This window comes from Callorhinchus milii, unplaced genomic scaffold, assembly GCF_018977255.1.
Source record: "Callorhinchus milii isolate IMCB2004 unplaced genomic scaffold, IMCB_Cmil_1.0 Scaffold8, whole genome shotgun sequence".
Classification (NCBI taxonomy): domain Eukaryota; kingdom Metazoa; phylum Chordata; class Chondrichthyes; order Chimaeriformes; family Callorhinchidae; genus Callorhinchus; species Callorhinchus milii.
In genome coordinates, this window is record NW_024704749.1 from 17,657,791 (window position 1) to 17,674,527 (window position 16,737).

The 16,737-nt window shown below is 42.1% G+C and overlaps 1 protein-coding gene across 2 annotated transcripts in view; it reads left to right on the forward strand.

Annotated features, from left to right (window-relative positions):
• The first annotated feature begins 5,983 nt into the window (after positions 1-5,983).
• abl1 (c-abl oncogene 1, non-receptor tyrosine kinase) overlaps positions 5,984-16,737 on the forward strand; it is a 55,868-nt gene continuing 45,114 nt past the window's right edge. For both annotated transcript variants that reach the window (XM_042337674.1, XM_042337675.1), the window contains exon 1: positions 5,984-6,164. In XM_042337674.1, the coding sequence (XP_042193608.1) occupies positions 6,029-6,164 (136 nt within the window). In that variant the 5' untranslated portion in view covers positions 5,984-6,028. The remainder of the gene's footprint in view (positions 6,165-16,737) is intronic.

The following is a 16,737-nucleotide window of genomic DNA, read 5'->3' on the forward strand; positions in this document are numbered from 1 at the left end:
AAGGCACTGTATCAGTTATTATTATCATGATGGATATTTGTCTTAAAATTTAAGATCGGGAAGAATTTTTGAAAAATTCTTAATTTTGGTCTTACTTTTCAAGCTGGGTTTCACTGTTGTTTTTAAGAAACCTGAATCTCAACTTATATTTTACAGCAAATTCAGCCCCTCTTTGTCTGTTATACTCCTTAAGACAGTAACAATATGTGTCTGTAAAAGGATCCAATTTTCACATGTCAGGATCTTCACATGGTGAAGTGACTTAGACAAGTGAGCTTCCATTATTTGGACTGAGTTGACCTCCAGTCTTCACTTTCCCAATGCCCTGGTCACTAACCTTTCCAGCTTCACTTTCCACCAAGCTCTACAACTTGCTCTTCCATCTCCACTGAGCCACAAAAACTAATGGATGTAACATAGGCAGCATTGGTTGTTCTGTTAATAAAGTATTCGTAAATATTAAGAAGGTGTTTGTAATATCTTACATGTACTTGTCGATTGTGTTTCACTCTCTCAAAAGTTCAGTTGTCACTGCTTGTTCTCCTTCATGGAAGAAGGAAAAATGGTCTGTTGACCTTGCCCAATAACATGTGCCTTTCCTGTAAGCCATAGGCATAGAATGCAGTTGGGAAGACATGATTCCATCGACGAGAACAGCCATACTCATAGATGCTGAAATGTACGTGAATCTTCCATCTCCGCCACTTCTGCACTGCCCCCCCACAACGCCCCAACCCTCACCCACACTCTGACACCTCCAGTCTTGACTTTCCCAATGCTCTGCTCAATGACGTTCCCAGCTTCACTCTCCACCAAGCTCCACATCATAGAGTCCTGCAGCTGCACTGCACCCTCTCCAGCATCAGACTCTGTGACCCCAACCCCCCCATCCTCACCATACAAGTTCTTGGTATCACATTTTCAAGAAGGAGCCAGTAATATCCCACACAGAGTCATGGATTGACTGACCAATTGTGTTCTTGGTGTTCTGCCCCACTCCACCCAGGATCACAGTTGTGTCAGGCAGAGGGCAGTTTACGTCTTCACAGAACCAACCAGCCAGGAGAAATCCATTTACGAGACAGGTTTTCATCTGTATCAGAATCGGTTTATTTTTCCTTAAGCCACGGATCCTAAGTTGGAAATTTCATTCGCACTGAACTAGTCTGTTAAAGTCCATTGCTTCAATTTCGTAGAATTAACTTAAAAGATTTGTTTCTTTTCCTCTGTGTTTTGTTCAAGAGCAGACGCTGCAGAAAGATTAGGTGCAGAATTTTAAACCTTCCTCACCTGTTGCTATAGCACTCTCGCTGCTCGGAATCCCAGTTTACCTTTTGCTGAGGGAGTTAATCCCTTTATAGAACAGGCGGAGGCAATCAATCTGTTTTATAAGATATTTGACTGACGTTTTATCTTCTTTGACATTCATCTGACTTGGTTATTTGACATGGTACATTTCAGGCTCTCAGACATTGTTGTATGACAGCTTGTCCAAATTTCATTCATAGCTACACGACATAAGACAGTATTCTTTACAGATTAAATTTGCTCCCTGACTTTGAGTTGTTGAGATGTAATTACTATGGGATGTTGGACCTTCTCCAGCTGTTCTTGGCAAAAACATGATTTGCTCAGAAGGTGATTGTATTCCGTTTATTATGTTTGGTTCCTTGTGTCAATGCTTTTGAAGGTTGGAGTTGTGTAAACATAGGAAGAAATCGTAGCCTTGGTTCGAAGTTGATGTCAAGTGTGTTTAGTCGTGCACAACAGGAATACACGCAATTCAACTGTATGTGCATCTAACTAGACCACAAAGCGATATAAGCAGGTGCAAAGCATCTGCATTGGTTTATATTGGATGGAAGCACATCTGCATTGGGTTGCAGTTGGAAGCATGAATATGAAGGATGTTTCAGTGAGGCACATTTAGACCTAACCAGATACTATGGAAAGCTAACAAGAAAGTATCCATTCTTGTGGATTCGATATGCACCTACCATCTGTGCAACTAGGGGTTGTTCCTTCCACCACCACCACCACTCTTAAGATAGGCTGTATACTTCAATACAGTAAACTTTGTGTAATTCGGCAGCTTCAAGGGGAAAGGGCTCAGTGACGAGTAATCTGGCGTGGTGAGTCAGGCATTTGTATGAATACATAAATAAATGTGGTTGGGAGATTGGCGGCATGAGGACTTGAGTGCTAGTGGCCACTTAAGCCAGAGTCGCATTATCAGTAGTTTACTGCAGTTGTCAGCCTGGAATATATGAGTTCTGAGTCCCGACATAGGGCTTAAAGAAACTTTCTGATCCAGAGTAGATAGTGCTATCAACCCAGCCAGGCTGACACAAGATCAGGAAGAAGCACACAGTGTTTCTGCCCGCAGCATCCCTCTCGGTAATCTTATCAGATGTTCATTTATTCCTTGAAATCCAGCCCTCAGCTGAACCCCACGTCTGGCCTTGTACGGCATTGTTCTGACATAGGGTCGTGGACCCGAAACATTGACGCACTTTCCTTTCTCCATAGATGCTGCCTGACCTACCGAGTGTTCCCGGTGATCTCTGTTTCTGTGTGTACCGTATGAATCCTGTGGTCTGAGCGCCCTCCAATGGAGCAAAAATGCACATGTGTCACAAATGCCCAGAAACTGAGCAAGTAAAGTGAGCTTCAAGGATTATATTTCTTTCCACTTCAACTTGGAAATGTTATTGTATAGAAACCTGCGTCTTAGATTTTTAAAGTGCGTTAAGAATTAGAAGTGAGCATTTTTCCTTCCACCTCAGTTTCCTATCAGGCAGTTGGAGTTATGAGGTTATTAAAGTGAGGCAAAGAGGTGGAATGTAAAAGTGCTCTACTTTCTTTTCCCAGGTAAGGTCAGCCACCTCAGGAGTTGTAGCGCTCAAGTTATATGCAGTAAAGCAATACAATTTCCATTTATAAAGCGCTTTTCACATCGGGAGTAAGTCTCAAACCAAATTTTTATTTTTATCATGGTAATCCTTGCATTCGGTTTAGCGCCTTATCACATGGCATTATCCCGCTTCACGGGATTTTACCGTGAGGTGTATAAAGTGACTGCGTATTTGTAGGCAAATGCAGCGGCCAATTTGCGCGCAACAATGTCCCACTAACAGCAATGAAGTGAGTTATTGCAGTTATTTTGTGTGCCGCAGATACAAATCTATACTCCACATCCTTTAGTTTTAAGTCTCACTCGTAATACAGATGTTCGAGGCATTCATGGCTTGACTGTGTTCACGGGGTCACGGGTTTTCCTTCTTTCTCTTTTTCTCTCTCAGTCTTTATTGAGGCGATGCTGAAGGTGGTTTCGCGATCAGTGGTTGGAAGATCTTTGAGCATTCTAATCAGGTTACATTGTGGACATCTCTCTTAAAAAAAAATGGATGCAGTTGTGATTTTTGTCCGTGAGTTTTTTTTATCGCATTTGTCAGTAAGCCAGTTGGAGGAATTCAGTGCCAAATGGAAGCTCCACGTCAGTCTAGTTTGTAGGCGGATCACAACTGCAATCACTGTCTAGTGGTTATGGCGTTCCATCCTCAATCTGTGGTCACCGTTTCAAGGTCGTGACTGTCTGAGGCTCATACATGCCAGTAAACTGGGGGGATGTTATTGGCTTTGGCTACACACAGACACTCGGTCACCAGTAACAGATATGCCCCCCACACCCGTCCCCCCACACCCACATACACAGTTACGCACTTTCATTTCTTATAAATCCACGTCCTGTACGTGGTGAAACTTACTGGTCAACAACAACAACTTACATTTACATAGCGCCATTCATATGCGGTAGTGTCTCGGAGCGCTTAACAGTGGCGGAGCCCGTCCCGAGCCGAGGGGAGGGAGGAGGTGACCGTGAGAACGGTCGAAGAACGGTCAGCGCCTTGGGACGTCCTCCTGATGTGAAAGGCGCTTTATAAATGGAATCTTGTTGTTGTTGTTGTTGTTGAAGAGGAAGGTCTGCAGACGTGATCTGAAGGAGGGGACAAGGCAGAGAGTATGAGGGAGTTCTATTATTTTCCTTTTGAGCGATCGGCAACAAATACCAGAGGTCCAAAAAATGACACTTCTGCCAACTCAGCAAGTTCAAAGTCCCAACGTTGGACTTGAATCTTCTGACTCAGAGGTGTCACTACATTAAATTGCTGCTGTAGAGCTGGTGACTTGTAACCAAGAGTAACATAAAACGTTATATGCAACATAAAATATTATATGCAATAAAAGCTTGAACAATCCCCCAGATAAAACTGGTCATTCACTTCACAACTCCTTAATGGGGTATTGGCGGGCACAAATTGGCTGCTGCGTTCGCCCAACGAAACGCACACAGTCACTTGCACTTGATGGGAAAATCTGCAAAGCACCACAAGACGTTCCGACGATGCAGTAGTAATAATAATCCTTGCTTTTGATATTGTGGCTTATCACATCAGTGAGACGTTTCAAAGTGCTTCACAGGATGTACTGTAAAGTGGACTGACTGTGTATTTTGTGGGTGAAATGTGGCAGCCAGTTGTATTTAATAATTAATTGATTACTACTAATAAATTAAATTAATAATCCAATCCTTGCATTTAATGTAAGGCACCAACAATAAATGCACAGACTTGTCATGCTCTGTAAGTAGCTACTCTCTAAGTAGGTACTCGGTTGTTAGTCGATTGGCGGATCACTTTTCCGGGGGTAATAATCCCTTCAAATGAAGAAAAAAACAAATAATATTGATCCACGGCTGTTTGCGGGGACGCTGCTGCACGCAATTGGCTGCCGGGTTTCGCCCACAAAATATCCAGTCATTTCACTTTACAGTGTATCCTGTGAAGCGCTTTGAGACGTCTCGAAGACGTGATCAGGCGCTGTATCAATTGCAAGGATTATTATTATTGTTTAACTCTGTCCAGAAACTTTTGTTTCTCACACACACACACACACAATCTCTCACACACACACACACACAGTCTCTCTCACACACACACAGTCTCACACACAGGTTCACATACACACACAGTCTCTCACACACAGGTTCACATACACAGTCTCTCACACACATGTTCACATACACACACAGTCTCTCACACACAGGTTCACATACACAGTCTCTCACACACATGTTCACATACACACACAGTCTCTCACACACAGGTTCACATACACAGTCTCTCACACACAGGTTCACATACACAGTCTCTCACACACAGGTTCACATACACAGTCTCTCACACACACACACACAGTCTCTCACATACAGTGACGTGCTTGCGTCATCACGCAGCCCCGCCCCCTCCGCCCCGCCCCTTGCGTGCCGCCGTCGCCGTGCGTCCTGTCCTGTCCCGTTTGCCCCAAACATGGCGGCTCAGTCCGGCTGAGAGAGAGTGAGTGAGTGAGTGAGTGTGTGAGAGAGAGAGTGAGTGAGTGAGTGAGTGGGGGGCGGGAGGGGGGGCTTCACAGAGAGACTGAGAGAGACAGAGAGTGAGGAGAGAGGTAAAGGGAAAGAGGAGGAGGCGGCGCGTTGGGCGGCGGCGGCCGCTGTGAGCGACAGCAAAACTTGACGGGAGGGGGAAAAAAAAAGTCTCCCCGCGCGCCCCCCTCACTCCCCCCCTCACAACACACACCGCCGGGGCTCGAGGCCGCGGCCAACGGCAAGATGAAGGAAGGGGGGACCCCGGTGGGAGCAGAGCCCGTCCCCCCCACCACCACCGCCGCCGCCGCCCCCCCCAAAAAAAAACAAGGCCCGGCGAAGGGGACAGGGTTATGAGGAACCCCCGGGGCTGACAGCCTTCCCCCCCCCCCCTTTAATAGCCCTCCCACCCCCTCCCCCCAAGTTTGAGACCCCTCCCCCCTCCCCCCCCCGTCACTCTGACTTACTTCACTTCCTTCACCTGCGCTTTAGCGAAGAGATAAGTGAGTTGACTTTGGAGCTGGAGTTGTGTGTGTGTGTGTGTGTGTGGGGGAGGGGGAGTGGTGGGGGGGGAAGGGGTTGTCGGGTGGTTTTGGGGGTTAATTTATGGGGCAACAACCAGGCAAAGTTCTCGGGGACCAAAGGAGGCCGAGTCTGCCCGCGCTGCCCTTCATCAAAGGAGGAGCCAGGAGAGAGGCGGCCAAACATGGAGCTCAGCATTTCAACGTCTTCATGGAGCACGGTAAGGAATAATAATAATGATGATGATAATAATGATGATGATGATGATGATAATCCTCGCCTTTTCACGTCGGGAGGACGTCCCGAAGCGCTTCGCGGGGACACGCCGTCAAGCGAATTGGCTGTCGTATCCGTGGGCGGAACGCGGCCGCCGATGGCGCACGGCAGCGTCCCCCGCAGACGAGCCGCGGGTGGAAAATGACCAATTTATTATTGTTTTTGTCTTTTTTGGAGGGATTGTTATGAGGCGCGCGCGCGCGTGCGTGCGCGTGAGGGAGTGTGTGTATAAAAATAAAGGTGGTGGGAGTAAAGTCAGGCTGATGATGATTCTCTTGAGACTTCCCAATTGTTGACATCTCTCTTCTTCCCCCCCCCCAGCCCCGCTGCCCCCCACCACCACACACTCCACTCTCCCTCCCTCCCACTCCTCTCCTCTCCTCTCCTCAAAGCTTGGCTTTGTAAAAGTACCTGTGAAAGTTGGTGGCTTGAACTTACCAGTCACACGGCATCGGTTGTGGATTTATTTATTGTGAATAATAATAATAATAACAACAACAATGATAATAGTCGCCCACAAATATACAGTCAATTCACTTTACAGTGTGTTCTGTGAAGCGCTTTGGGACATCCTCCCGACGTGAAAAGCGCTATATCAAATGCGAGGATTATTATTATTATAACCCTTGCATTTGATACAGCGCCTGATCACGTCTTCGAGACGCCTCCAAGCGCTTCGCGGGATATACCGCAAAGTGAATTGACTGTTATGTTTTGTGGGCGGCACGTATTTTGTGTGAATCCTGGTTATCTGAAAGCTTTCTAGCAATTATTGTCACTTCGTACAGTTCGCTTCTGTGGACATGGCAAAAGGTGTCCACTTTCTGACGCTGGAGATTATTGTTCTAACAACCCTTTCCTTTCACGTAGAGCCTAAAATAAAACATCTCGAAAGTGTTTCACAGGTCGGGCTGTGTGTTTGCAGGAGAACGCAGCAACCAGTTTGCCCTCAGCAGTGTCTCGCAAACAGTCAGGGGATGGATTGACCGATTCAGCGGGGTTTTTTTTGGAGGTTGTTCGTCTGAAATAATTTATTGCGACTGAGCAGCAATTTAATGTAGTGATGTTGTAGTGTTAAAAAAAAGGAGGAGATTATTTGATAAAAGAGAAAGAAACTACTTCCTTGTTTGTAACATGAGAGGAACTACAGTCTTTAGGTGCGTCACTTGGTTTTTCTTTAGCGCAGGTGTACCATTTTAGCTTTCACTTGCACTTTACATGGCTCCGTTGACATTGCGTAAAGGTGCATCTTAGAGCACCTGGGATCACCTGCACTGAGTCATCCTGGACTGTTGTGGAAGATTATTTGGAGGTGTGTTTTGCTCAGTTAGTAGCACTTGACTCTGGGTCAGACCGTTCTGGGTTCAAGTCCCATTTCAGGACTTGGTCTGATGGAGTTCCCTTGATAGCGCCACACTAAGCAGAATCAGCATCCTTAAGATAAATGTCCTCAGATTGCTGCATATTCCAATATCTCTTGATGCGCACACCAGTTTTAAGCAAGCTCAAAACTAATAGAACTCACACGTTTCATAGACTGGCAAACAGGAACGCATAAAATCTGAAATACCTTCTTCAGCTTCCCAGACAGCTTTTGCCTGATGGCCTTTACTAACCACTGGACAAAACCAATCAATACTTTGCACAAATGGATCCTTAGCTCAACAGATCACAGGGGATTATGGATGGGGAAGGTCCTTCGGCCCATTTTTTTTTAATACTTCCTGGTGTCTGACCATCACAAACCTGAAACTGCTTGTCCCGTTTTCATTGGCAATCCAGAAAGAATCTTATAAGTAGGTAAGGAGTACTTCTGCTTTCCATCTTTCTTTCCAAAGAAAGCTTTGAAGCGCTTTAAAACGTTTCGAAGACGTGATGAGGTGCTACATCAAGTGCAAGGATTATTAGTATAACACTGATGATCTCTGGCCTTACTCTGGACCATATAGGGACCTGGAAACGTTGGGGAACACTGTGTTTGCCAAGGCCAATGGCCACAACGGATTAGATTTGTCAGATCTTATTATACTTTACGTTTGCTTCTGTGCCACTCCAATTGAATGGCAAGACACTGAGGTTATTTTTGGAATTTGAGCAGAGTTGCTGGTGAATACAGATCATTAGGAATCCAGAGGAGAAATTGTTTCAGTCTCTTTGCAATGGGTAATTATTATGTTTAATGACGTTTTAAAGGGCTTTAAACCTGTTATTTAAAATTGAGAGATTGCATTTTGAACAAAATAATAAGTATTTATTGTTGCTGAGTGGTTTAAAACAAATAATCGTGCCAGAAACTGCACACAAATTGACACAAGCTTACCAGCCAACTGTTATATTTATGTGTCCAAGAATAGATCCAGGATTTTATACTGTGGAATTAGATAAGTGATTCGTGTAGTCAATTGTTATTCACAGTTGGTGCTTTTCCAACAATATTGTTATAGAGCAATGCAGATAATTCTGCTTCGTGTTTGGTTTACAGAGCAGATTGTGAAACCAAGATATACAACGCCAGCGAGGCATGTCCAAAGATAGCCACTTTGTATAGAATACAGTTGTTTATGCTTAGTTTGAGGCTAATCAATTTAAAGGTTGAATACTTGTTTATTCGACTAAATATGTTTATTACAACATTTCCTAATAAGACTCGGGTTCATAAGTGGAACTTGCTAAATTGTATCAGATTTATTCGTTATTTTGAACCCTGAACATAGCAACAAGGGGAAGTGAAGTGAGCATTGCTACCAATGCACTAAATACAAGAAAGATATGACTGAGAATTATGGGCAAAGTAAAATTGACGCACAGTGGGAACTGCTTAAGAACATAATGATAATAACAGTAATAATCCTTGCTTTTGATATAGTGCCTTATCACGTCTTCAAGACGTCTCACAAAGAGCTTCACAGAATATACCGTAGAGTGAATTAACTGTATATTTTATTATTTTGTATCCCCTCACGAAGGCCAGATTTCAAACAGGATCAAGGGTTGGTGTCCCTTTCAGAAAAAGTACTTTCTGGTTAGCAGCAACTGCCTGTTTCCACCCATTTTCACTTTGCCACAGTCGTAGCTCAACCCTATTTCAGCAATGACAAGAATCATCTCTGTCTCGCAGTTGCTAGATTTAAACGGCACATCTGACTGATCCATTTGCTCAGTGATCCAAAGACTGAAAGACCCAGAATGAACCTCGTCCCATCAAGAGTTTGTCATGCGTACAAGGTTTCTCAAACTTCTTCCTGAGTTTACTCCTTGACTCATGAAACGCTACAGTTCTTCATCTGGAATCTTTGGTTATTGGTGGGATGGAGGGGGGGGGGGGGATTTTAACCCTGTGATGTAGGTGATTGCACTCATATTGGCTTTAACCTAGCAGTAAATAGGAACTTGGTTGTTAGTCGATTGGTGGATCACTTGCCGGGGGTAGTAATCCCTTCAAAAAAAAATATTTGGTCACTCAATCCACGACTGTTTGTGGGACATTGCTGTGTGCAATTGGCTGCCATGTTTCGTCCACAAAATATACGCTTTACAAGTATATTCCGTGAAGCACTTTGCGATGTCTCAATAATGTAATAATAAATGCAAGGATTATTATTAAACGTAACTAGTAACCTCATGGCTTTTCACTAACAAAAACAAGTTCAATTCAGAGTCTGTCGGAATTTAACAGGAAGAGACCGACAACGTTCTTTTATCAAAACTCAATTTTACTTTCTAACTTTTGGGGAAAGTGTTTTAATGTTGGAGCGGTGAAGCTCATAGGACACCAGAGAAGATGCATTGGATGGGTTTGCGCATGTATTACTGACACCTATACAGAATTTTAAAATGAGATCTGACACTCGATGTCATCCCCTTCATATTCTCTCAGAATTATTCTCTCAAATACTGGGAGAACAGTAAAAAGGAAAATTGCTGTGAAGCAGCTAAGCTGACATTTAGGAGATCTTTGTGGTTACTTTTAGGAAATGTGAAATGCAAGGCTTATCCGCAGAATATACTCATGGTTTTGTGGTGTTTGTATTCTTTGACAAAACCTTAGACAAAAAGTCAGCTCTCTGAATGCGTAATTGATGAGCTGCCTGACAAAAGCTGGATTTAAAAAAAATATATGGTTTTGGTTTGCTTGCATTTAGCTTTTGCCTTTCTTCCCTCCTTTGTGTCAGGTCCAGTGTTGCTGAGAGATTCGTACAATTCATTTGGAACTTGATTTTCTGCGGACATTTATCTCTCTTCATTAAATAAAATTAGGAAAATACTTCGATCAACATGTTTCAGTCAAATTGTTATTAAAAACCAAAGCAATATGTGTGTGTATATATATATATAATATATGTATAACTTTGTGATGTTTGGTTGGTTGACTGCAAGGTCACGATAACTAAACTGAACTCTGTCCTCAATTCATGCTCCCTTCTACGAGGTGGATAGCAATTTACACCCGTGTATTTTCTTCTTTCCTACTCGGTTTTTCCCCATCTCGCTGCGTCTGTGTTAATAATATATATAATAATCCTTGCATTTGATAATACCTTATCACACTGTTGAGACGGCTCAAAGTGCTTCATAGAATATATTGTAAAGTGGATTCACTGTGTATTTTGTGAGTGAAACACGGCAGCCAATTGTGCACAACAGGGACCCAATTGTGTTTTTGGAGGGATTACTACCTCCGGAAAGCAGGAGGAAAAAGGTATTGTTAAACCCATAATATATTTTAACACTTTATTGCTATGTTTTATGGTTCCAGTATTTGACAGTTGACTTGGTGACTTGCATTTGTGGAGGATTGTGTCTTTGGTGCCAGTGCATCTGTGTTCTATCTCAAACATTCAGGTGATTTCTGATCTATGAGCAGAGCATCAGCAATAACATATTTACAAGCGGTCTCCATGCTGAGTTTTGTAATGAAGCTGGTTTAAGTGTGCTTTGGCCCCAGCTTTTGCCCGTAAAGACTTAACATAAGAATATAAGAATTTCCTCGGCAAAGGAAAGTCCATCCAGTTTGCCTTCCACCATCCCGGCAGTCGCAAGCACATGTCATGTCCCAAACTATATTCTGTATCCTTAAGCCTCCAGCACATACTCAGCTTTCAAAGTGGTGAATGTCTCCCTGAATCGTGCTTGGTGATGGTGGGTAGGATGAAGACTGTTGGGTTGCTCTACGATGAAGCACGCCACTTTGTAATTCAGAGGAGCAAGTAGTTTAGATTCGAACTTGTAACCTCTAAATTTAACAGGCTGCGCCTGCAGCAGTTTTATGTCCAGAATAAAGTACAAAGAGTTGTCTCTTGTCATGTTTGTTAGATGCTGCATTGTTGCTTCAGTATAGGCCTTGGCTTTTAAACCAGATCCACTGTTGGCTTTTGTAATGGTAGAATGAAAGCCGCAAGTTCAACATCTTTAATATTCAGTACTGGGAGGGAACGTCTGCCGTTGTATTGTACCCGCTGCAGATCTCACGGAATATGTTGCATAAAGAAAAGGCAACATGTGGGTGCTAGTGTCGCCTACTGCAACTTTCCCAGGATCTTCACCACATTTTATTTGAGGGCATTGTATTTTGATATAGAAAGCTTCCAGTCATTGGCACACATCGAAGTGCAATAAGGAATGTGATCCTTTGGCAGATTCCAATGTTAAATACTTCACATAACTTGATGCATTGCATTTTATTTTTGCGCATGCTGAAAGTATTGCTTGGGTAATCCTGCTTGGCTAGTATCTAACACATATTTTACAGATTGTAAAATTATGTATTAATATAAATCATTGTGGACAGCGTTTCAAAAAGGCAAATGCTACATTTGCTTTGAACTGGACAAATTGGTCCAGTAAATGGAAACTTGATAGCTTACGAGGAGACCAAACTCGAGACAATTGATCATCAATAAACTGCTCATGTTTGTCTTAAAATGTTGATTAATTCCGTCTTAAAAGCAGTTCAACATAAACTTCATTTGCAGAATATTTGGTTAAAGTTTGCTATTTTGTTAGCAATAAACTTTGACAGACATATGCCAGAATTATTACCATGTTAGCAATTCAATACTTAATCTTATACAAACACATGCACTGGTGCATTTAGCATCTGCTATAGGCACATCTTTGTGTTCATTATTGTCCAGTTGTAATCTTTCATTTGCTGTTTTAATGCTTGTATTTTTTATGTGGATTTCCAAATTCTGGTGAGTTTTTTTTAATACGTTCAGGTGAAGAGTTCTTAGCCTCTGTTTATTTGTGATACTCCAAAAAAACATGCTTTTGGCAGTGCTTTGGAAGATTTTATTTGCAACCTACGTTTCAAGGTTCAGATGTGTGTAATGCAGTCATTCCCTCCATCCTCTCCTGATGACTTGTATTGGGGGTAAAGTTCCACTGGCACTTTTGTTTCTCTTGCCATTTCCTATTTGGTTCTCTTGTCTTTCCCATTGCTTGGCTGGGAAGTTGGCCTGCTCTGTGATATCCGCTGCTTTCAGGCTAGTTGTAGTTCAAGTGGCTCCACTTAGCCATCTGTCTTTCCCTCATTCCCTGAACAGAACAGCTGAGATCAAGAGCTGACACTGTGGAGATCATGCACGTGAATGTGTTTTCTACTGTTCTATAGCACAATGCACTGGAGCATCAAGATATATCCTGCCAGCCAAAGACTCTTTTAATTTGTCAAAGAGGTGGGTTAAAGATTTACCTCAACGGATCAGTGGGATTGCAAATACAATTAAACACCAAACTCAAACTGCTTCCTGCTTCAGTGTCACATTCTGCCGCCTGACATTACCCGAATTTCAAACTAAAGCACATCGCTGTTAACTTGTCTTTCCCAGTTAAAGCTATGCCTGTGAATTTTAAAATATTTATAATTCCAGTGAGCCTTGGAGCCAGAAATCTAAATCTGGGTTGATTAATAATTAAAGAACGTTCAGATAAAATAATGTGTATTTGGAGCCATAATTGCTTCTTATCTCTGAACTCTTAATCAGATTGAAAATTGTCATAAACCCCCAGATAGAGATTAAAAAAACCATGACTAAATAGTCTGAACTGAGATTAGATCAGCAAATATCTGGATAGTATGCAGTTTGTGTAGAGAAGTGCTGGGGGTGGGATTCATTGAGCAGGGTGTTGGCGTAATCAAACCTGGCTTAAAAGAGTATCAATGAGAGTCTTGGTGACCCAAGGGGAGAGAAAGTGGCAGATATGTACTTGTCTAATCACCTTGGATTCTTTTATTTCCGGGAAATTGTTCATTCCTCTTTTGAACCCCATTTCTAGTTCCTTGTTTCATTATCTGGGCTGGTACTTTGTTCCACACTTCTATCACCCTTTTCACTAATAAAAAATCACCTGCACTTTCAATTTGTTCCATACTTTGGATCAGTGTTTGTGCTCAGAGATTTCAAACCCCATGTTAAGCCCACAATCTTGGGAGTCGAGGCTGACACAGTGGTGAGGAATTGTTGTTAGAGGTGCTGTCTTTCACATGTGAAGTTAGGTCACTTTCACACAGAACTGAGGTCCTATCTACCTACTCAGGTAGATGTTAAAGATCCCATGAGTATGTCGTATCACAAAACAAAACAGCTCAAAGTGCTTCACATGCATAATTCAATGTCAAGTATAGTGACTGTTTGTATAAGCAAACACACTGGTCATTTGCTTGAAAAAGAGAAAGGAGTTTCTCCCAAATGTCCTCGCCAGCAAACTCTAGATCGATGTGACATTTACTTCCTGGCTATTTGTTGTATCTTGCTGGTGCAAGTGACTGGTGCGTTTGCTTATAAAAACAGTCACTACACTTGACATTGAACTATGCGTGTGGAGCACTTTAAGCTGTTTTGTGGTGATGAAGCGGTATCGAGCCTGGGAGATCATTTTTCCTTTCACGTTGACAGCAATGTTTTTGGAAGGATGTGAGAAGGTATCCCAGGAGTGGAGCATTTACACCCTACTGTGTTCTGTAATATCGTAGCCATACCCATTGGCTGTCCTCAAGCTGTTTAACGAATAACCCTAACGTTTTCGAGGGCGCGTGCAAGTGGCGAGCAGAGTATTTGGCTCAATGTTTTCAATCTGTAAAAAGTACTACATACTCATAACGGAATGTGCCGCAGTAAAACACAGTGAGTCAATGTGCTTCTTGGAAGAAAATCAAGATTTTCTAAGGAACATTAAACGGTATTAAACTTTAACTTTTGCTTTAGAGGGCAGAATTGACTGACTGGCCTCTGCGTTGGGCTGAGCTGGGCACCGGAATATATTTAAATAATCTTAAATTTCAGTTACCATGTGTGTGTAGCATTCGGTAAAACAATGTTTAAAAAAAAGATATATAACTGCATTTTGGGACTGAGCGATTTATCCTTTCCAGCTAGGACAGTCTGACCAGAAAATGCATTGATCTTTCCATTTACCTTGTACGGGGCTCCTCATAAAAAGAGAGCTACCTGTCTTAAAAAAAATAATAAATTAATGGTGATAATTTGGTCACTTAATCAACAATTGTTTGTAGGACACTGCTGTGCACAGTTGGCTGCCAGGTTTCGCCCACAAAAGTTCAAGAGTCAATTCACTTCACAGTATATTCTGTGAAGCGCTTTGAGACGTCTCAAAGACGTGATAAGGCAGTATATCAAATGCCAAGTATTATTATTACTTTAGTGTTCATATGTGGAGTGTCTCAGTGGAGCGAGGAAGGGAAGAAAGGCAGATTTCCTAAGATTCTGCATCTGTCACTACATTTTGACAGAGTAAATGCGGAAGTGCTCAATTGTAGGTAGCACTGCTTTTGAGTTGTAAAAAGACGTAATACTGATCAATAAAATATTCTGATATTATCTTCAAAATCAACTGTAAAATGTAGAGTAAAAATACAGATAAGAAAGCTTTGCACAGAGGTTTTTCTGCATGGTTGTATTTAATACTGTGTGTTTAATGCAAACATTACAATCCTAAGCCTCTGTAGCAAGAAACTCCAGAATGGTTTGATCATTCATCTCTTTTCAAAATGTTATTTCCAGAGAAGTGATGGGGTCAGTCTGCAAAAGATTAGTTAATGTTATCGTTCTTCAGTCTGTATCTTGTCTCCTGTTGGAAACAGGTACACAAAAGCTGCACGTGAGCTTTGAATCATTCGAGTTGAGTGGGTATCTTTTGTGGCCTACTGTATACTAAATTTTTAATGTTTAATGTTGAGAATTTACACTGGGGGAGGGAGCAATAAGGCAAAATGTCCAGTTACTGTATGGCTATATTTTACTTCATTGCATTGATTGTAACCATCCAATCAATGAGTAGTTACTGCATAGTGTAATGCTGAGCATGTAAGATTATTGCCTGTGAAGCCTATTAGGTTTCTTAATGTAAATTGAGCTCATTTTATTCTCGAAGGGATGATTCAACCTCACCAGTTTTGTTACTGCACTGAACGTTTTAAGTGTTCAGGCTCTTAACATCGAAGCCATTCTTTGAGACCACAAGGAACAGTAAAGGAATAACAAATTTTTAGTGTGATTAAACCTATCCAAGGAGTTCATCAACAGATGGGCTAATACCCAAATCGGCCTGGTGCAATGTGGGGGACATGGCCAGCAACACATCTGGTTTCATTTACACCAAGTATGACTTAATGTAAATGTGTTTTTTTGAAAACTATACTGTTTTTGTCTTTTTTTCTCCCCCCTCTTATGGTAGTGCAATCAATACATTGGCTCCGCAGATGTGCAAAAGTGGTGGAGAGCCTTCAGTTTTAGCAAATGTTCTAAGTGCCCACACTGAATTACGGTAAATCTGTTGTCCTGTTCGTACAAACATAATTTTTGATGTGGCTTCTTCCCAGGAAATGAGTATATTTAGTCTGGTGATTAAAACGTAGAATATATGGATATGTGTCTTCAAGCAATAGGAATATATCTGTGCTTTCCTGCACACATTGCCCCAATATAGAAATGAAGGGCCCGACAAAGCGATTCTACAAAGTCTCTTGTGGTCTCTACTATGATGCCCAGATGTCTTGGCCCAGATGTTTTGTTACAGATATCGAGTCGTTTTCATCATCCGGAATCAGCGAGCTTTAAATTGATGCCCTGGATACTGGATTTACCAGATTGTCAGAAGGAATTGAAAGTTCTGTAAAATGTTTTATGGCAGCATGTAGATCACTATTTATAGAACCCACAATTTAAATTCGTGAACGTTTATACAATCTGTTGTCCATCTATCCTTGAATAGTAATAATAATAGTAATCTTTGCATTTTTTATTATTATAATTAATATTATTGTTGTTGTTATTGATATAGCCTCTTATGTCTCGAGAGACTCAAAGCGCTTCACAGAATATACTGTAAAGTGAATTGACTGTATATTTTGTGGGCGAAACACAAGGGTGCTTTTGGACATTATTCGGTATTCTGCAAACCGTTTAGCTCAGGATCCTGAGGATTCCACGTCTACCTTGCTATATGTGGGGAGCGTGAAAGCTGACTCCAGCCCGGTCTGTGATGCTGCCCTAGGA